Consider the following 21,696-nt stretch of genomic DNA (forward strand, 5'->3'; position numbering starts at 1 on the left):
TTCTTAGCTCTAACTTTGTTAATACAAGACGCACGGCTAAAACAATGACTGTTTTATGCAGTTAACAACCGAAACTTAACACCCCTGTACTTGCTTTTATCATTATTGCTCTGATTTTTCGGTGCGAGCACTGGAAACCGATTTTTAACAGAAATTTGCAATACTATGCTCGGTTTTTTAGCTCTAGCTCGGCCAAAACAAGACGCACAGCCAAAAGAACGACTGTTTCGTGCTGCTAACGACCAATACTAACCACCCCTATCACCCGTTTTTCGATTTTGGGAAAGTCGATTTCGGCCCAAATTTCGCATTTTTGATAAGGGGTACCATCATCAAAATTTTCAAAAAATGCCGAAAAATGAAGTTTCCCAGATTTGAATGCAAATCAATTGGGAATCATGGCAATCAAGTAACGAGTCCTACGCGGTATTACATTCCTCATTTGGACCATTTTTGGCTGTGCTATAGCAACAAAACTGATTTTTTCCGCCCAAAATCAAGTATACGTCTTTTAGCAGCAGAAATTCCGGTTTTGTTGCAGTTTCTTAGCTCTAACTTTGTTAATACAAGACGCACGGATAAGCCAATGACTGTTTTATGCAGTTAACAACCGAAACTTAACACCCCTATACTTGCTTTTATCATTATTGCTCTGATTTTTCGGTGCGAGCACTGGAAACCGATTTTTAACAGAAATTTGCAATACTATGCTCGGTTTTTTAGCTCTAGCTAGGCCAAAACAAGACGCACAGCCAAAAGAACGACTGTTTCGTGCTGCTAACGACCAATACTAACCACCCCTATCACACGTTTTTCGGTTTTGGGAAAGTCATTTTTGGCCCAAATTTCGCATTTTTGATAAGGGGTACCATCGTCAAAATTTTCAAAAAATGCCGAAAAATGAAGTTTCCCAGATTTGAATGCAAATCAATTGGGAATCATGGCAATCAAGTAACGAGTCCTACGAGGTATTACATTCCTCATTTGGACCATTTTTGGCTGTGCTATAGCAACAAAACTGATTTTTTTCCGCCCAAAATCAAGTATACGTCTTATGGCAGCAAAGAGCCGGGATTGTTGCCGTTTCTTAGCTCTAACTTTGTTAATACAAGACGCACGGATAAGCCAATGACTGTTTTATGCAGTTAACAACCGAAACTTAACACCCCTATACTTGCTTTTATCATTATTGCCCTGATTTTTCGGTGCGAGCTCTGATTTAATGGAGAAACCGATTTTTAACAGAAATTTGCAATACTATGCTCGGTTTTTTAGCTCTAGCTCGGCCAAAACAAGACGCACAGCCAAAAGAACGACTGTTTCGTGCTGCTAACGACCAATACTAACCACCCCTATCACCCGTTTTTCGATTTTGGGAAAGTCAATTTCGGCCCAAATTTCGCATTTTTGATAAGGGGTACCATCATCAAAATTTTCAAAAAATGCCGAAAAATGAAGTTTCCCAGATTTGAATGCAAATCAATTGGGAATCATGGCAATCAAGTAACGAGTCCTACGCGGTATTACATTCCTCATTTGGACCATTTTTGGCTGTGCTATAGCAACAAAACTGATTTTTTTCCGCCCAAAATCAAGTATACGTCTTTTAGCAGCAGAAATTCCGGTTTTGTTGCAGTCTCTTAGCTCTAACTTTGTTAATACAAGACGCACGGCTAAAACAATGACTGTTTTATGCAGCTAACAACCGAAACTTAACACCCCTGTACTTGCTTTTATCATTATTGCTCTGATTTTTCGGTGCGAGCACTGGAAACCGATTTTTAACAGAAATTTGCAATACTATGCTCGGTTTTTTAGCTCTAGCTCGGCCAAAACAAGACGCACAGCCAAAAGAACGACTGTTTCGTGCTGCTAACGACCAATACTAACCACCCCTATCACCCGTTTTTCGATTTTGGGAAAGTCATTTTCGGCCCAAATTTCGCATTTTTGATAAGGGGTACCATCATCAAAATTTTCAAAAATGGGCCAAAAATGAAGTTTCCCAGATTTGAATGCAAATCAATTGGGAATCATGGCAATCAAGTAACGAGTCCTACGCGGTATTACATTCCTCATTTGGACCATTTTTGGCTGTGCTATAGCAACAAAACTGATTTTTTTCCGCCCAAAATCAAGTATACGTCTTTTGGCAGCAGAAATTCCGGGTTTGTTGCAGTCTCTTAGCTCTAACTTTGTTAATACAAGACGCACGGATAAACCAATGACTGTTTTATGCAGTTAACAACCGAAACTTAACACCCCTATACTTGCTTTTATCATTATTGCTCTGATTTTTCGGTGCGAGCACTGGAAACCGATTTTTAACAGAAATTTGCAATACTATGCTCGGTTTTTTAGCTCTAGCTCGGCCAAAACAAGACGCACAGCCAAAAGAACGACTGTTTCGTGCTGCTAACGACCAATACTAACCACCCCTATCACCCGTTTTTCGATTTTGGGAAAGTCGATTTCGGCCCAAATTTCGCATTTTTGATAAGGGGTACCATCATCAAAATTTTCAAAAAATGCCGAAAAATGAAGTTTCCCAGATTTGAATGCAAATCAATTGGGAATCATGGCAATCAAGTAACGAGTCCTACGCGGTATTACATTCCTCATTTGGACCATTTTTGGCTGTGCTATAGCAACAAAACTGATTTTTTTTCCGCCCAAAATCAAGTATACGTCTTATGGCAGCAAAGAGCCGGGTTTGTTGCCGTTTCTTAGCTCTAACTTTGTTAATACAAGACGCACGGCTAAAACAATGACTGTTTTATGCAGCTAACAACCGAAACTTAACACCCCTGTACTTGCTTTTATCATTATTGCTCTGATTTTTCGGTGCGAGCACTGGAAACCGATTTTTAACAGAAATTTGCAATACTATGCTCGGTTTTTTAGCTCTAGCTCGGCCAAAACAAGACGCACAGCCAAAAGAACGACTGTTTCGTGCTGCTAACGACCAATACTAACCACCCCTATCACCCGTTTTTCGATTTTGGGAAAGTCATTTTTGGCCCAAATTTCGCATTTTTGATAAGGGGTACCATCATGAAAATTTTCAAAAAATGCCGAAAAATGAAGTTTCCCAGATTTGAATGCAAATCAATTGGGAATCATGGCAATCAAGTAACGAGTCCTACGCGGTATTACATTCCTCATTTGGACCATTTTTGGCTGTGCTATAGCAACAAAACTGATTTTTTTTCCGCCCAAAATCAAGTATACGTCTTTTAGCAGCAGAAATTCCGGTTTTGTTGCAGTCTCTTAGCTCTAACTTTGTTAATACAAGACGCACGGCTAAAACAATGACTGTTTTATGCAGCTAACAACCGAAACTTAACACCCCTGTACTTGCTTTTATCATTATTGCTCTGATTTTTCGGTGCGAGCACTGGAAACCGATTTTTAACAGAAATTTGCAATACTATGCTCGGTTTTTTAGCTCTAGCTCGGCCAAAACAAGACGCACAGCCAAAAGAACGACTGTTTCGTGCTGCTAACGACCAATACTAACCACCCCTATCACCCGTTTTTCGATTTTGGGAAAGTCAATTTTTGGCCCAAATTTCGCATTTTTGATAAGGGGTACCATCATCAAAATTTTCAAAAAATGCCGAAAAATGAAGTTTCCCAGATTTGAATGCAAATCAATTGGGAATCATGGCAATCAAGTAACGAGTCCTACGCGGTATTACATTCCTCATTTGGACCATTTTTGGCTGTGCTATAGCAACAAAACTGATTTTTTTCCGCCCAAAATCAAGTATACGTCTTTTAGCAGCAGAAATTCCGGGTTTGTTGGCGTTTCTTAGCTCTAACTTTGTTAATACAAGACGCACGGCTAAAACAATGACTGTTTTATGCAGCTAACAACCGAAACTTAACACCCCTATACTTGCTTTTATCATTATTGCTCTTATGGAAACCGATTTTTAACAGAAATTTGCAATACTATGCTCGGTTTTTTAGCTCTAGCTAGGCCAAAACAAGACGCACAGCCAAAAGAACGACTGTTTCGTGCTGCTAACGACCAATACTAACCACCCCTATCACCCGTTTTTCGATTTTGGGAAAGTCAATTTCGGCCCAAATTTCGCATTTTTGATAAGGGGTACCATCATGAAAATTTTCAAAAAATGCCGAAAAATGAAGTTTCCCAGATTTGAATGCAAATCAATTGGGAATCATGGCAATCAAGTAACGAGTCCTACGCGGTATTACATTCCTCATTTGGACCATTTTTGGCTGTGCTATAGCAACAAAACTGATTTTTTTTCGCGCAAAATCAAGTATACGTCTTTTAGCAGCAGAAATTCCGGTTTTGTTGCAGTCTCTTAGCTCTAACTTTGTTAATACAAGACGTACGGATAAGCCAATGACTGTTTTATGCAGTTAACAACCGAAACTTAACACCCCTATACTTGCTTTTATCATTATTGCTCTGATTTTTCGGTGCGAGCACTGGAAACCGATTTTTAACAGAAATTTGCAATACTATGCTCGGTTTTTTAGCTCTAGCTCGGCCAAAACAAGACGCACAGCCAAAAGAACGACTGTTTCGTGCTGCTAACGACCAATACTAACCACCCCTATCACCCGTTTTTCGATTTTGGGAAAGTCGATTTCGGCCCAAATTTCGCATTTTTGATAAGGGGTACCATCATCAAAATTTTCAAAAAATGCCGAAAAATGAAGTTTCCCAGATTTGAATGCAAATCAATTGGGAATCATGGCAATCAAGTAACGAGTCCTACGCGGTATTACATTCCTCATTTGGACCATTTTTGGCTGTGCTATAGCAACAAAACTGATTTTTTTCCGCCCAAAATCAAGTATACGTCTTATGGCAGCAAAGAGCCGGGTTTGTTGCCGTTTCTTAGCTCTAACTTTGTTAATACAAGACGCACGGCTAAAACAATGACTGTTTTATGCAGTTAACAACCGAAACTTAACACCCCTATACTTGCTTTTATCATTATTGCTCTGATTTTTCGGTGCGAGCACTGGAAACCGATTTTTAACAGAAATTTGCAATACTATGCTCGGTTTTTTAGCTCTAGCTCGGCCAAAACAAGACGCACAGCCAAAAGAACGACTGTTTCGTGCTGCTAACGACCAATACTAACCACCCCTATCACCCGTTTTTCGATTTTGGGAAAGTCGATTTCGGCCCAAATTTCGCATTTTTGATAAGGGGTACCATCATGAAAATTTTCAAAAAATGCCGAAAAATGAAGTTTCCCAGATTTGAATGCAAATCAATTGGGAATCATGGCAATCAAGTAACGAGTCCTACGCGGTATTACATTCCTCATTTGGACCATTTTTGGCTGTGCTATAGCAACAAAACTGATTTTTTCCGCCCAAAATCAAGTATACGTCTTATGGCAGCAAAGAGCCGGGTTTGTTGCAGTCTCTTAGCTCTAACTTTGTGAATACAAGACGCACGGCTAAAACAATGTTTGTTTAATGCAGCTAACAACCGAAACTTAACACCCCTGTACTTGCTTTTATCATTATTGCTCTGATTTTTCGGTGCGAGCACTGGAAACCGATTTTTAACAGAAATTTGCAATACTATGCTCGGTTTTTTAGCTCTAGCTCGGCCAAAACAAGACGCACAGCCAAAAGAACGACTGTTTCGTGCTGCTAACGACCAATACTAACCACCCCTATCACCCGTTTTTCGATTTTGGGAAAGTCGATTTCGGCCCAAATTTCGCATTTTTGATAAGGGGTACCATCATCAAAATTTTCAAAAAATGCCGAAAAATGAAGTTTCCCAGATTTGAATGCAAATCAATTGGGAATCATGGCAATCAAGTAACGAGTCCTACGCGGTATTACATTCCTCATTTGGACCATTTTTGGCTGTGCTATAGCAACAAAACTGATTTTTTTCCGCCCAAAATCAAGTATACGTCTTTTAGCAGCAGAAATTCCGGGTTTGTTGCCGTTTCTTAGCTCTAACTTTGTTAATACAAGACGCACGGCTAAAACAATGACTGTTTTATGCAGTTAACAACCGAAACTTAACACCCCTATACTTGCTTTTATCATTATTGCTCTGATTTTTCGGTGCGAGCACTGGAAACCGATTTTTAACAGAAATTTGCAATACTATGCTCGGTTTTTAGCTCTAGCTCGGCCAAAACAAGACGCACAGCCAAAAGAACGACTGTTTCGTGCTGCTAACGACCAATACTAACCACCCCTATCACCCGTTTTTCGATTTTGGGAAAGTCAATTTCGGCCCAAATTTCGCATTTTTGATAAGGGGTACCATCATCAAAATTTTCAAAAAATGCCGAAAAATGAAGTTTCCCAGATTTGAATGCAAATCAATTGGGAATCATGGCAATCAAGTAACGAGTCCTACGCGGTATTACATTCCTCATTTGGACCATTTTTGGCTGTGCTATAGCAACAAAACTGATTTTTTTCCGCCCAAAATCAAGTATACGTCTTTTAGCAGCAGAAATTCCGGGTTTGTTGCCGTTTCTTAGCTCTAACTTTGTTAATACAAGACGCACGGCTAAAACAATGACTGTTTTATGCAGTTAACAACCGAAACTTAACACCCCTATACTTGCTTTTATCATTATTGCTCTGATTTTTCGGTGCGAGCACTGGAAACCGATTTTTAACAGAAATTTGCAATACTATGCTCGGTTTTTTAGCTCTAGCTCGGCCAAAACAAGACGCACAGCCAAAAGAACGACTGTTTCGTGCTGCTAACGACCAATACTAACCACCCCTATCACCCGTTTTTCGATTTTGGGAAAGTCGATTTCGGCCCAAATTTCGCATTTTTGATAAGGGGTACCATCATCAAAATTTTCAAAAAATGCCGAAAAATGAAGTTTCCCAGATTTGAATGCAAATCAATTGGGAATCATGGCAATCAAGTAACGAGTCCTACGCGGTATTACATTCCTCATTTGGACCATTTTTGGCTGTGCTATAGCAACAAAACTGATTTTTTTCCGCCCAAAATCAAGTATACGTCTTTTGGCAGCAGAAATTCCGGTTTTGTTGCCGTCTCTTAGCTCTAACTTTGTTAATACAAGACGCACGGCTAAAACAATGACTGTTTTATGCAGTTAACAACCGAAACTTAACACCCCTATACTTGCTTTTATCATTATTGCTCTGATTTTTCGGTGCGAGCACTGGAAACCGATTTTTAACAGAAATTTGCAATACTATGCTCGGTTTTTTAGCTCTAGCTCGGCCAAAACAAGACGCACAGCCAAAAGAACGACTGTTTCGTGCTGCTAACGACCAATACTAACCACCCCTATCACCCGTTTTTCGATTTTGGGAAAGTCGATTTCGGCCCAAATTTCGCATTTTTGATAAGGGGTACCATCATCAAAATTTTCAAAAAATGCCGAAAAATGAAGTTTCCCAGATTTGAATGCAAATCAATTGGGAATCATGGCAATCAAGTAACGAGTCCTACGCGGTATTACATTCCTCATTTGGACCATTTTTGGCTGTGCTATAGCAACAAAACTGATTTTTTTCCGCCCAAAATCAAGTATACGTCTTTTAGCAGCAGAAATTCCGGTTTTGTTGCAGTCTCTTAGCTCTAACTTTGTTAATACAAGACGCACGGCTAAAACAATGACTGTTTTATGCAGTTAACAACCGAAACTTAACACCCCTATACTTGCTTTTATCATTATTGCTCTGATTTTTCGGTGCGAGCACTGGAAACCGATTTTTAACAGAAATTTGCAATACTATGCTCGGTTTTTTAGCTCTAGCTCGGCCAAAACAAGACGCACAGCCAAAAGAACGACTGTTTCGTGCTGCTAACGACCAATACTAACCACCCCTATCACCCGTTTTTCGATTTTGGGAAAGTCGATTTCGGCCCAAATTTCGCATTTTTGATAAGGGGTACCATCATCAAAATTTTCAAAAAATGCCGAAAAATGAAGTTTCCCAGATTTGAATGCAAATCAATTGGGAATCATGGCAATCAAGTAACGAGTCCTACGCGGTATTACATTCCTCATTTGGACCATTTTTGGCTGTGCTATAGCAACAAAACTGATTTTTTTCCGCCCAAAATCAAGTATACGTCTTTTAGCAGCAGAAATTCCGGTTTTGTTGCAGTCTCTTAGCTCTAACTTTGTTAATACAAGACGCACGGATAAGCCAATGACTGTTTTATGCAGTTAACAACCGAAACTTAACACCCCTATACTTGCTTTTATCATTATTGCTCTGATTTTTCGGTGCGAGCACTGGAAACCGATTTTTAACAGAAATTTGCAATACTATGCTCGGTTTTTTAGCTCTAGCTCGGCCAAAACAAGACGCACAGCCAAAAGAACGACTGTTTCGTGCTGCTAACGACCAATACTAACCACCCCTATCACCCGTTTTTCGATTTTGGGAAAGTCGATTTCGGCCCAAATTTCGCATTTTTGATAAGGGGTACCATCATCAAAATTTTCAAAAAATGCCGAAAAATGAAGTTTCCCAGATTTGAATGCAAATCAATTGGGAATCATGGCAATCAAGTAACGAGTCCTACGCGGTATTACATTCCTCATTTGGACCATTTTTGGCTGTGCTATAGCAACAAAACTGATTTTTTTCCGCCCAAAATCAAGTATACGTCTTATGGCAGCAAAGAGCCGGGTTTGTTGCCGTTTCTTAGCTCTAACTTTGTTAATACAAGACGCACGGCTAAAACAATGACTGTTTTATGCAGTTAACAACCGAAACTTAACACCCCTATACTTGCTTTTATCATTATTGCTCTGATTTTTCGGTGCGAGCACTGGAAACCGATTTTTAACAGAAATTTGCAATACTATGCTCGGTTTTTTAGCTCTAGCTCGGCCAAAACAAGACGCACAGCCAAAAGAACGACTGTTTCGTGCTGCTAACGACCAATACTAACCACCCCTATCACCCGTTTTTCGATTTTGGGAAAGTCGATTTCGGCCCAAATTTCGCATTTTTGATAAGGGGTACCATCATCAAAATTTTCAAAAAATGCCGAAAAATGAAGTTTCCCAGATTTGAATGCAAATCAATTGGGAATCATGGCAATCAAGTAACGAGTCCTACGCGGTATTACATTCCTCATTTGGACCATTTTTGGCTGTGCTATAGCAACAAAACTGATTTTTTTCCGCCCAAAATCAAGTATACGTCTTTTAGCAGCAGAAATTCCGGGTTTTGTTGCAGTCTCTTAGCTCTAACTTTGTTAATACAAGACGCACGGCTAAAACAATGACTGTTTTATGCAGTTAACAACCGAAACTTAACACCCCTATACTTGCTTTTATCATTATTGCTCTGATTTTTCGGTGCGAGCACTGGAAACCGATTTTTAACAGAAATTTGCAATACTATGCTCGGTTTTTTAGCTCTAGCTCGGCCAAAACAAGACGCACAGCCAAAAGAACGACTGTTTCGTGCTGCTAACGACCAATACTAACCACCCCTATCACCCGTTTTTCGATTTTGGGAAAGTCATTTTTGGCCCAAATTTCGCATTTTTGATAAGGGGTACCATCATCAAAATTTTCAAAAAATGCCGAAAAATGAAGTTTCCCAGATTTGAATGCAAATCAATTGGGAATCATGGCAATCAAGTAACGAGTCCTACGCGGTATTACATTCCTCATTTGGACCATTTTTGGCTGTGCTATAGCAACAAAACTGATTTTTTTCCGCCCAAAATCAAGTATACGTCTTTTAGCAGCAGAAATTCCGGTTTTGTTGCAGTCTCTTAGCTCTAACTTTGTTAATACAAGACGCACGGCTAAAACAATGACTGTTTTATGCAGTTAACAACCGAAACTTAACACCCCTATACTTGCTTTTATCATTATTGCTCTGATTTTTCGGTGCGAGCACTGGAAACCGATTTTTAACAGAAATTTGCAATACTATGCTCGGTTTTTTAGCTCTAGCTCGGCCAAAACAAGACGCACAGCCAAAAGAACGACTGTTTCGTGCTGCTAACGACCAATACTAACCACCCCTATCACCCGTTTTTCGATTTTGGGAAAGTCATTTTTGGCCCAAATTTCGCATTTTTGATAAGGGGTACCATCATCAAAATTTTCAAAAAATGCCGAAAAATGAAGTTTCCCAGATTTGAATGCAAATCAATTGGGAATCATGGCAATCAAGTAACGAGTCCTACGCGGTATTACATTCCTCATTTGGACCATTTTTGGCTGTGCTATAGCAACAAAACTGATTTTTTTTCCGCGCAAAATCAAGTATACGTCTTTTAGCAGCAGAAATTCCGGTTTTGTTGCAGTCTCTTAGCTCTAACTTTGTTAATACAAGACGCACGGCTAAAACAATGACTGTTTTATGCAGTTAACAACCGAAACTTAACACCCCTATACTTGCTTTTATCATTATTGCTCTGATTTTTCGGTGCGAGCACTGGAAACCGATTTTTAACAGAAATTTGCAATACTATGCTCGGTTTTTTAGCTCTAGCTCGGCCAAAACAAGACGCACAGCCAAAAGAACGACTGTTTCGTGCTGCTAACGACCAATACTAACCACCCCTATCACCCGTTTTTCGATTTTGGGAAAGTCGATTTCGGCCCAAATTTCGCATTTTTGATAAGGGGTACCATCATCAAAATTTTCAAAAAATGCCGAAAAATGAAGTTTCCCAGATTTGAATGCAAATCAATTGGGAATCATGGCAATCAAGTAACGAGTCCTACGCGGTATTACATTCCTCATTTGGACCATTTTTGGCTGTGCTATAGCAACAAAACTGATTTTTTTCCGCGCAAAATCAAGTATACGTCTTTTAGCAGCAGAAATTCCGGTTTTGTTGCAGTCTCTTAGCTCTAACTTTGTTAATACAAGACGCACGGCTAAAACAATGACTGTTTTATGCAGTTAACAACCGAAACTTAACACCCCTATACTTGCTTTTATCATTATTGCTCTGATTTTTCGGTGCGAGCACTGGAAACCGATTTTTAACAGAAATTTGCAATACTATGCTCGGTTTTTTAGCTCTAGCTCGGCCAAAACAAGACGCACAGCCAAAAGAACGACTGTTTCGTGCTGCTAACGACCAATACTAACCACCCCTATCACCCGTTTTTCGATTTTGGGAAAGTCAATTTTGGCCCAAATTTCGCATTTTTGATAAGGGGTACCATCATCAAAATTTTCAAAAAATGCCGAAAAATGAAGTTTCCCAGATTTGAATGCAAATCAATTGGGAATCATGGCAATCAAGTAACGAGTCCTACGCGGTATTACATTCCTCATTTGGACCATTTTTGGCTGTGCTATAGCAACAAAACTGATTTTTTTCCGCCCAAAATCAAGTATACGTCTTTTAGCAGCAGAAATTCCGGTTTTGTTGCAGTCTCTTAGCTCTAACTTTGTTAATACAAGACGCACGGCTAAAACAATGACTGTTTTATGCAGTTAACAACCGAAACTTAACACCCCTATACTTGCTTTTATCATTATTGCTCTGATTTTTCGGTGCGAGCACTGGAAACCGATTTTTAACAGAAATTTGCAATACTATGCTCGGTTTTTTAGCTCTAGCTCGGCCAAAACAAGACGCACAGCCAAAAGAACGACTGTTTCGTGCTGCTAACGACCAATACTAACCACCCCTATCACCCGTTTTTCGATTTTGGGAAAGTCAATTTTGGCCCAAATTTCGCATTTTTGATAAGGGGTACCATCATCAAAATTTTCAAAAAATGCCGAAAAATGAAGTTTCCCAGATTTGAATGCAAATCAATTGGGAATCATGGCAATCAAGTAACGAGTCCTACGCGGTATTACATTCCTCATTTGGACCATTTTTGGCTGTGCTATAGCAACAAAACTGATTTTTTTCCGCGCAAAATCAAGTATACGTCTTTTAGCAGCAGAAATTCCGGTTTTGTTGCAGTCTCTTAGCTCTAACTTTGTTAATACAAGACGCACGGCTAAAACAATGACTGTTTTATGCAGTTAACAACCGAAACTTAACACCCCTATACTTGCTTTTATCATTATTGCTCTGATTTTTCGGTGCGAGCACTGGAAACCGATTTTTAACAGAAATTTGCAATACTATGCTCGGTTTTTTAGCTCTAGCTCGGCCAAAACAAGACGCACAGCCAAAAGAACGACTGTTTCGTGCTGCTAACGACCAATACTAACCACCCCTATCACCCGTTTTTCGATTTTGGGAAAGTCAATTTCGGCCCAAATTTCGCATTTTTGATAAGGGGTACCATCATCAAAATTTTCAAAAAATGCCGAAAAATGAAGTTTCCCAGATTTGAATGCAAATCAATTGGGAATCATGGCAATCAAGTAACGAGTCCTACGCGGTATTACATTCCTCATTTGGACCATTTTTGGCTGTGCTATAGCAACAAAACTGATTTTTTTCCGCCCAAAATCAAGTATACGTCTTTTAGCAGCAGAAATTCCGGTTTTGTTGCAGTCTCTTAGCTCTAACTTTGTTAATACAAGACGCACGGCTAAAACAATGACTGTTTTATGCAGTTAACAACCGAAACTTAACACCCCTATACTTGCTTTTATCATTATTGCTCTGATTTTTCGGTGCGAGCACTGGAAACCGATTTTTAACAGAAATTTGCAATACTATGCTCGGTTTTTTAGCTCTAGCTCGGCCAAAACAAGACGCACAGCCAAAAGAACGACTGTTTCGTGCTGCTAACGACCAATACTAACCACCCCTATCACCCGTTTTTCGATTTTGGGAAAGTCATTTTTGGCCCAAATTTCGCATTTTTGATAAGGGGTACCATCATCAAAATTTTCAAAAAATGCCGAAAAATGAAGTTTCCCAGATTTGAATGCAAATCAATTGGGAATCATGGCAATCAAGTAACGAGTCCTACGAGGTATTACATTCCTCATTTGGACCATTTTTGGCTGTGCTATAGCAACAAAACTGATTTTTTTCCGCGCAAAATCAAGTATACGTCTTTTAGCAGCAGAAATTCCGGTTTTGTTGCAGTCTCTTAGCTCTAACTTTGTTAATACAAGACGCACGGCTAAAACAATGACTGTTTTATGCAGTTAACAACCGAAACTTAACACCCCTATACTTGCTTTTATCATTATTGCTCTGATTTTTCGGTGCGAGCACTGGAAACCGATTTTTAACAGAAATTTGCAATACTATGCTCGGTTTTTTAGCTCTAGCTCGGCCAAAACAAGACGCACAGCCAAAAGAACGACTGTTTCGTGCTGCTAACGACCAATACTAACCACCCCTATCACCCGTTTTTCGATTTTGGGAAAGTCATTTTTGGCCCAAATTTCGCATTTTTGATAAGGGGTACCATCGTCAAAATTTTCAAAAAATGCCGAAAAATGAAGTTTCCCAGATTTGAATGCAAATCAATTGGGAATCATGGCAATCAAGTAACGAGTCCTACGAGGTATTACATTCCTCATTTGGACCATTTTTGGCTGTGCTATAGCAACAAAACTGATTTTTTTTCGCGCAAAATCAAGTATACGTCTTTTAGCAGCAGAAATTCCGGTTTTGTTGCAGTCTCTTAGCTCTAACTTTGTTAATACAAGACGCACGGATAAGCCAATGACTGTTTTATGCAGTTAACAACCGAAACTTAACACCCCTATACTTGCTTTTATCATTATTGCTCTGATTTTTCGGTGCGAGCACTGGAAACCGATTTTTAACAGAAATTTGCAATACTATGCTCGGTTTTTTAGCTCTAGCTCGGCCAAAACAAGACGCACAGCCAAAAGAACGACTGTTTCGTGCTGCTAACGACCAATACTAACCACCCCTATCACCCGTTTTTCGATTTTGGGAAAGTCATTTTTGGCCCAAATTTCGCATTTTTGATAAGGGGTACCATCGTCAAAATTTTCAAAAAATGCCGAAAAATGAAGTTTCCCAGATTTGAATGCAAATCAATTGGGAATCATGGCAATCAAGTAACGAGTCCTACGCGGTATTACATTCCTCATTTGGACCATTTATGGCTGTGCTATAGCAACAAAACCGATTTTTTTCCGCCCAAAATCAAGTATACGTCTTTTAGCAGCAGAAATTCCGGTTTTGTTGCAGTCTCTTAGCTCTAACTTTGTTAATACAAGACGCACGGATAAGCCAATGACTGTTTTATGCAGTTAAAAACCGAAACTTAAAACCCCTATACTTGCTTTTATCATTATTGCTCTGATTTTTCGGTGCGAGCTCTAATTTAGGGGCTGAGAAATCAGGAAACCTATTTTTAACAGAAATTCGCAATATCAAATAATAATTTGCCACCTTGAAAAAGTATAAGCTACTTTCTGCGTTTCTGTTCGCATGGTAACAAAACGAAATACACAATTACATACATAGCTATTGAAAGCCGATAACTTTTGGCGCCCATATGCAAAGATGCTGCCAGACCGCCAGTGCTACCATATGATCGTAGTATTTTTTTGCGCCCTAAATGTGGGCACATTCTTATTAACAATTTTTAGCAAATACTTGTGATAAAAGTGCAAAAGCACAATAAAAAAAACTTTCATCGAACCTTGTATGCCGGTTAATGTATCCGACATTATGACTCCAAACTGAGCTGACAAACCAGTGTAGATCAGAGATGGTGACTTCCACTTGATTTTGAAGGCTACCGAAAGTATCCAGACCAAGGAACCTGTGGAATCTACCTAATAGTTTAGCATTTAGATTTCAATAGATCGATAAAAGATTATAAAATATTACAGTGGGCTTAACAACTTAATCCTCTTTAGATGTCTGATTCCTTGGTTATTTGCGTTTGCGATTACTGGCAGCAATGTCATTTCCACAATCGTCCAAATCGGGAAGCCGGCGACTCTTGCCGAGAATCGAAACCTTTAAGAAGGCTTATCATTAACGTGGATGCCATTAATGGAAATTACTACCTGCGCGAGTTCCTCTATCAAAAGGAGCTGGGCAGGAGACTGAGGAGCAAGCATGGCGTCCAGTTGCTCTGGCTGTCCTTTAAGCCGCCGGAAAAAGACACTGTCGACTACAGATTCGCGGACATTCTAGCACACACACTATGGGAGCATATCGAGGTGGATCACCTTATGTCCTGGCTCTCCACACTTGGTGGCGGTTTCTCTGCCCTTGGCGAGCAGTTTGAGCGATGCGTAAGTCATGCAAACAATCTATTCCATTTTTGGCGGGAAACAGATTGTCCTCATACTTCTAAGTAAACATTTTAAAACCGGTTTCTTGAATGTCAGGTATGTTTTATTATTATTTATTATTTTGGCAAGGAATAACCAGCACTATTGAAAAATGTAATAACCTTGATTATTGGTAGTCTTTTTCATAACTACCATTAGTGTTAGTATTAATAATCTATCCTGCTTCATAGTTTGCCATAATTGTAGTAACTTTTTCTCTCGCTGCATAGTGCAGATCGAAAATCTAAAAATAACTTTTGTTAGCTTTTATTAATTATTACTTGTCTTTTAGCTTTTTAAATGTAAATTGTTCTAAACACGTTTCTAATATTAAATCCTTTTTCAGGCGGCGACGGCCGGCAAGATCTCACTGCAGCAGTTAAAGATTGGTCTACGTCTCGGAGATCCCTTCCTCCAAGCTCGCTGTAAGCTGTATTTTAGCATCTCGCTAATACAGCGGGGTCACCTCCGAACTGCGAAACACGTGATTCGGGAACAGTACGCTTTCGCCAAGAGCAACGCCGAAAAGGATATGCGTTTGGTGCGGATGTGCCTGGGTATTTGGCAGCGTCTTAGCTATGAGTACGAGCAGAGGCGGATGCGGATAAAGGCCAAATAAGATCCAATCATATATATGCCTTTAAAATTGTATATTACAAATCAAATTATTTCAAATTGTAAATTATATTGGGAATGAGAGCGGCTCGGAGTTCCTTTCTATTATGCAAGCATTAAGTTAAGAATATTGTTTTCAAAATTTTGTTTAATATGTAATTGTATATACAACATTAAAGCATTTACATTATTAACTTATTTATCGTTTTTTGTATATATTTTTAACCGCCCGTTGCAAAAACAATGTTTTAGCTACATCAAAACTGTCTATAAATAATTGGTATTTTGGTCAGAGCAATGTAGAATGTATTACCTTTTTAAGCTCATAATTTAATTCACTATTGTTTGGCATTTAAATCTGTAAAGTTTAAAGTATGCTATTTTTCACGAAATAAAAGAAATTATTGTTATCGCTTATCGAAAATGCCAATTTAGGGTTTTCCCCCTTAAAACGACAATATTTATTCCCAGGCAGATACCCACCACCTTGTAGATCTCAGCCATCTGCTCGTGGATCTTGCGAGAGATCTCCTCCTTCGCGTACTTCCGAACCTACAATACAATATTTGATTTTGGTTAGTACAATTATAATTTGAATAATAAAAGTGAAGGACAACATTTAATCTGACTGCAATGTACAATATTAAAACTTTGAGAACCAATTCCAATACATTAGTTTTTCTAAAATGGCAAGCTACCCGCCATACCTACTGATTATCGAGTTCAAAGTAAAGAATATTGTTTTCAATATATTTATTTAATATGTAATTGTATATACGTAAAAAATGCATTTACATTATTCATTTATTTCTCGTTTGTATTGTATATATTTTCAACTGCCCGTTGCAAAATCAAGGATAAACATAATTGGGGGTGAACTGAGAAATTTCTTTTACTTAGGCGCTAAACACAAAATTATTGCTTTACAGAATTGACAAGGACTTTAGAGACAAGGACTGATATATTGCATATGGATACACCACCTTAGGGATTGGAAGGCTTGGGAAGGAGTTTGAAAATGTGGCAACTGGCCAGAGAAAATAATGTACACAAAAACTGAAAGCTGGTAACTCGAACACTTGGATGCCGCTCGAAGATTGCTGCTCGTAAAGCTTTGCATATATTGTATTTAAATATATATAGATATATATATATATATGGATGGCATCCTACTGCGCTAGCGTGCCCATGGGATCCCAGGCGGGCAGGACAATTGGATCCATATCGAACACACGTAGCACATCCTCGGGAACGTACTTCTTGTCCACAACCACCTCGAATCCAAACTCCCTAAACCAATCGGAGTTCATTACTAGGTAGCCCTTCTCTCCGCGATCCTCGCCCCAGGAGTTCTCCACCCGCAGTTTCTGAGCAACTCCGGCTTTCTGCAAGACAAGTTAATAAATAGTAAGGGTATTATTGCGGTTACTTCATAGAACTCACGTCCACGGAGACGGCGGTGAAAACCATAGCATGGGTCATTGCCGACTCTCCATAGATCAAGCGGTCCGCCTTCGAGAATGTAGTTTGTATGTCGATGTCAAAGACCAGCTTGAAATCGTGGCTATAATAGAATAAAAATCAAATTTAATTTAGATGCCAATGCATGAAAAGGCAGCTTATGTCAGCCTTTGAAAATGTACATAAAAGAAATCACTCACACGTCCACATCCTCGATACCTTGCTTGGATGCGAATCGCTTGCTAACTTCGCAACCAAACCACACGGCCTCACCGGCCTTCAGCGACTTGGTGACCACAGCTAGGAGCAGTTCCACCGACTGATTGTTGTACAGTACGGGTCTGCCGCCAACCACATTGCCCAAGCAGTCGACAGTGTAGGCCTGGTCATAGCTACTCGTCGGCCGAGGATCAGTGACCAGACAAACCTTGTCTTCCACGTTGAAATACGGCTTTACATAGCGCTCGTAGAACTCCAGCGAGCTAACTGGTCCAATGGACTGATAATTCTTGCTCTTATCGTAGTACTCCCAGGTGAAGGTCTCCGCGGGTATTCCCAGGCAAATACCCACCACCTTGTAGATCTCAGCCATCTGCTCCTGGATCTTACAGGTGATCTCCTCCTCCGTTGGATTCTGATCCAGCAGCACGCGTAGGTGGCGGGCGTACTCCCGAAGCTACAAAATAATATACATTTTAAGTACAATTATAATTCGAATTACAAAAGTAAAGGACAAAATCTAATCTGACTACAATATATAAACTGCAAAAACTGTAAGAACCATTTTACCAACTAACCTTGCTCTTCAGTATGGCGTTCATTCGTATGCTGGACTCACAGCTAAAGCTCTCAGGGAAGCATTTCTTTGGCATAAGGCCGTGTTTGGTTATCAGATTGACCAGCATGTCCCACTGGCCGCCATCGGAGGTGGGATCGAGGAGCAGGAAGGACACCAGTCGGCCGTCTACTTTCTCGCCCCTCTGCGCCGTCTTCACAATGTTGTTAAGGAAGTAGTTGCACCGCTCGATCTTATCCCAGTAGAAGAGGAAAGCCTGCGAGAACTCGAACTCGTCTAAATTGTAGTTCTTCATGAATGGCAGGCGGATACAATTGAGGGCCGCAAACAGCCAGCAGCGGCCGGAGCTCCTTTGATTGGTCACCGGCTTTCCCTCAGTCTCCACCTTGTAATTGAACACATGATTGGTAGTCTCCAGAGCCTTTCTTGATAGGCAGACATCAAAGGGATCAACGCGGGAGCAGACGTTCTGCGCCAGCAGATTCTTCGGTTCGCTGTAAAAGTTCTTGCGCCATTGTCCCAGCAATTGATTGGTAATGGGACTCGAACCGCACGACTCATCTAGCTTGTGCGTCGAGTTCTTCCCGCAATTAGCAGTATTATTGTTCCCGGAGCCGCCACCGGACGCACTGTTGTTGTCAGCTGCAAGTAAATTGGAGTGGCAACGTTCGCCGGATATTGTGTGAGTTACTCGAACGGATTCGGTCGAATAGTATTTCGTCGGCTGTTGCTGCCACATCTTGAACAGAAATCGACTTTGATCTTGACTCAGTTTCGGGGTCTTGATCTTGATCTTGCTCACTGCCCGCCTCACCGCCCAAACTGGAGGATCGGGTTACCCAGAAAAGAAACCAAAAACGAGAATTTTGTGGTGACGGTGCAGGTAAACAATTTGATTTTGACTACTGCTGGATCAAAACACAAAACACATAACAAATTTGGATAGCAAAAAGCGATAAGGCGGCTGCAAATACCGCTTAGGGACTTTATGAGCGATCTCTAAAGTTGATTATTCATTATACAAACCCTGACAGTTTATAAATTTCCTGTGCCCTGTTGTGAATTGTTTATTAAATGACAAAATAAGGAAAGACATCTATTTCTCTATAAAGTTAGGAACATAACGTTTGTATTTTCTTCATGTGTAATTTGTTCTTAAGAAAATCATTTTGAACATTAAAAAAACAGACATTGAAAATGTAAACGACAAAAACAGCTGAGCTGCTTAAAATGAATTGGCTATTAAATTGCTTGAGAATGTCATATTTCATGCATAGAACAGATGTTGAATAATTAAATAATAATACAAATATTTCACGATACCGAATAAATAACAAATTTAGAAAAATGTAAAGCGTTAAGCTATATTTTTAACCGCAGCTGTGCGGCAATTGTAATAAAAACACGATCGTTAAGAAGATTGGTTGTGATAACAACATTCTAAGATAATGCTTCCAAACTTTCCAGAACGTAGCTTAAATGTACATATCACAATATCATTAAACTATATTTTCAACATTTTTAACTATTCTACTTGAAAGTTTTTAGAAGCAAATTGGAAAAATCTTAATAATAAAGTTCCTAAATGTGGTTCAAAAAGTGAAACATTGCTGTGCATTTAAATTGATAAAGATAAAACTGAATATAACTTAAATAAATAAAACACTAAAATGAAAAATCTCAGATTTTCCCCACTCTATATCTGTAAGATTTGGTTTCAAAATCTATCTTTAAGATCTGACGTAAAGCAGCGTTAGAACCGTCTTGTGACGCAATCGGAAAAAGATCTGACAAAGATGGGCATTATTTTTATTTTTTCCTACTTGGCCAACTTCCAGGGTTTCCTCCCGTTAGGTGGGCGTGGCGAGGCGTACAATGGCAGAAACGTAAAAAAGATTAAAACAAATGTGAGGAACAAAAAGAACAGCTGCGTTGCGGGGCCATTAACATTGGCATTACCATTATGCACTTTGGATCTCACATCTCTTTTACTCTTTTTGCCATTTACTGCGCTTTGTGTTTATTAATTATCTATGTACTTTCCCAGGTGTACATTTGTGTGTGTGGGTGAGTTTGACTGTGGGTGATGCTGATAAGTGTAGCTAACGGATTAAAAGCAGTTAAGAAATACCTATTAAAAACCGTTACGTGCGAAAGAGAGGAAGATGCGATTAAACCAGAACCAGTTTAACGGGACTCGCACACACACATATGTACACTTAAGTAGCGGGTGGGGAGTGAAAGAACGAAGAAAAAGGAAGAGAAAAAAGTGAGGTAGAATAGAGGGGCAGGCAAAGTGCCGTTTTAAAACTTTCGCGGAAAGCCGGCACAAAAACAGTCTAAACAAACCCAAAAAAACTCGTTTTTCCAGTTTGGCGAACCAAAAAAAAAAAACAAACAAAAATTTGGGTGAAATTTTACTTTCGTCTGGTTTTAATTTGTTTTCGTTGCTGGGGCGTCAGCAAATCTTCCATCACTCCATCTCTTTCTTTCTCGTACACTCACACCCGCGCATCACAACAACAACAAAAGAATGTCGCCCGGAAATTAGTTTCAAAATTGTTATTATGTAGTAAAATGAACAGGACTTTTTGTAACTCCGTAACTTACACATGGTTAATGCTTTTTTTCCTTTTGTTTATGACTTTTCACTTGTTTTGATTTTCTACGGTCACTGGGAATTTTGTTTGTCCTAAATTCGGGTTCTCCTGACTTTCCGGCTGTGTTTGCAATGCTGGCACGGCACTGCTTGCGACTGGCATATAGCATATAATGCAATTGGTTTAGTTTATCACTGCTACCCTTTTGTTCAGTTTATTAATGTTGCGTTTATATGCACGTCAATGTGACCGTACAGCTGCTCTTCTCGATATACAATGGCATCTCCAGATATCGATTGTTTTCCTATCGGATCTGTAATATCGAGCTCTTCGCATTAGCGAGTACACCTTCGTAACGCCCTACCGTGGTGTGTGTTCTTACTAGTCGCGGTAGGTGACAATCGCAATGGCGATAGTTTTTCTATCAAATCTCTGATATCGATATCGTCACGGTAGCCAGTACACCTCTTATACCCTCCTTACTCAAGCGGTATGGGTATTCGCTAGCTGAGGTAGATGATGTCTATATCGTTTTGGCGCTATTTTTAAAAACGTTTATATCTTTCAATGCATTATAAATACCCCAATAAACCATATTTCATTTTAAAAGATCAAAACAACGATTATTTTATATAAAAACGCATAAAACAATAGAAGTGGTTCAGTCTAATTATAATTTCAGCTCAGTTTATTTTTAAATTCAATACGAAAAATGACCCATCAGCTGCGGTGATTCAGTAGGCAATTTAACTTAATCATAATTTTGGGTCAGTAACATAGCCAACATGCTAACTCGACATTTTTTTTGCATCACACTTCGTTTCTTTATTTAGCTATTAGCAGACGTCATGACGGTGTTATTGAATCCCGGCGTATTTGAAATATTTAACCGGTTTTTTGCTCTCTCAACATTGCCTTAAAGGTTGATTGCACCACAAACTGAAAATAAAAGCCACACCTGAACACTGTGGGACTAAAAGGCATAGTATTTGCAAAAGTGTTATCCACTAAAGAGTT

The 21,696-nt window shown here is 39.4% G+C and overlaps 2 protein-coding genes across 2 annotated transcripts; one reads left to right on the forward strand and one right to left on the reverse strand.

Annotated features, from left to right (window-relative positions):
• Positions 1–14,493: 14,493 nt before the first annotated feature.
• LOC108103929 (uncharacterized protein F58A4.6) lies at positions 14,494–16,020 on the forward strand. The gene is made up of 3 exons (XM_017209680.1): positions 14,494–14,706; positions 14,785–15,168; positions 15,554–16,020. Exons 2-3 carry the CDS (start codon positions 14,785–14,787, stop codon positions 15,824–15,826), a joined length of 657 nt encoding a protein of 218 aa, XP_017065169.1. The 5' UTR covers positions 14,494–14,706; the 3' UTR covers positions 15,827–16,020.
• A 588-nt stretch (positions 16,021–16,608) lies between these two features.
• LOC108103928 (bleomycin hydrolase) lies at positions 16,609–20,953 on the reverse strand. Its single transcript, XM_017209679.1, has 5 exons — positions 20,690–20,953; positions 18,081–18,721; positions 17,484–17,959; positions 17,266–17,386; positions 16,609–17,207 (listed from the first exon to the last, which is right to left on the reverse strand). The coding sequence occupies exons 1-5, from the start codon at positions 20,691–20,693 to the stop codon at positions 16,992–16,994; spliced, it is 1,458 nt and encodes a 485-aa protein (XP_017065168.1). The 5' UTR covers positions 20,694–20,953; the 3' UTR covers positions 16,609–16,991.
• Between the last annotated feature and the right edge of the window lie 743 nt (positions 20,954–21,696).

Source organism: Drosophila eugracilis, unplaced genomic scaffold, assembly GCF_018153835.1.
Source record: "Drosophila eugracilis isolate 14026-0451.02 unplaced genomic scaffold, ASM1815383v1 contig_408, whole genome shotgun sequence".
Taxonomy (NCBI): domain Eukaryota; kingdom Metazoa; phylum Arthropoda; class Insecta; order Diptera; family Drosophilidae; genus Drosophila; species Drosophila eugracilis.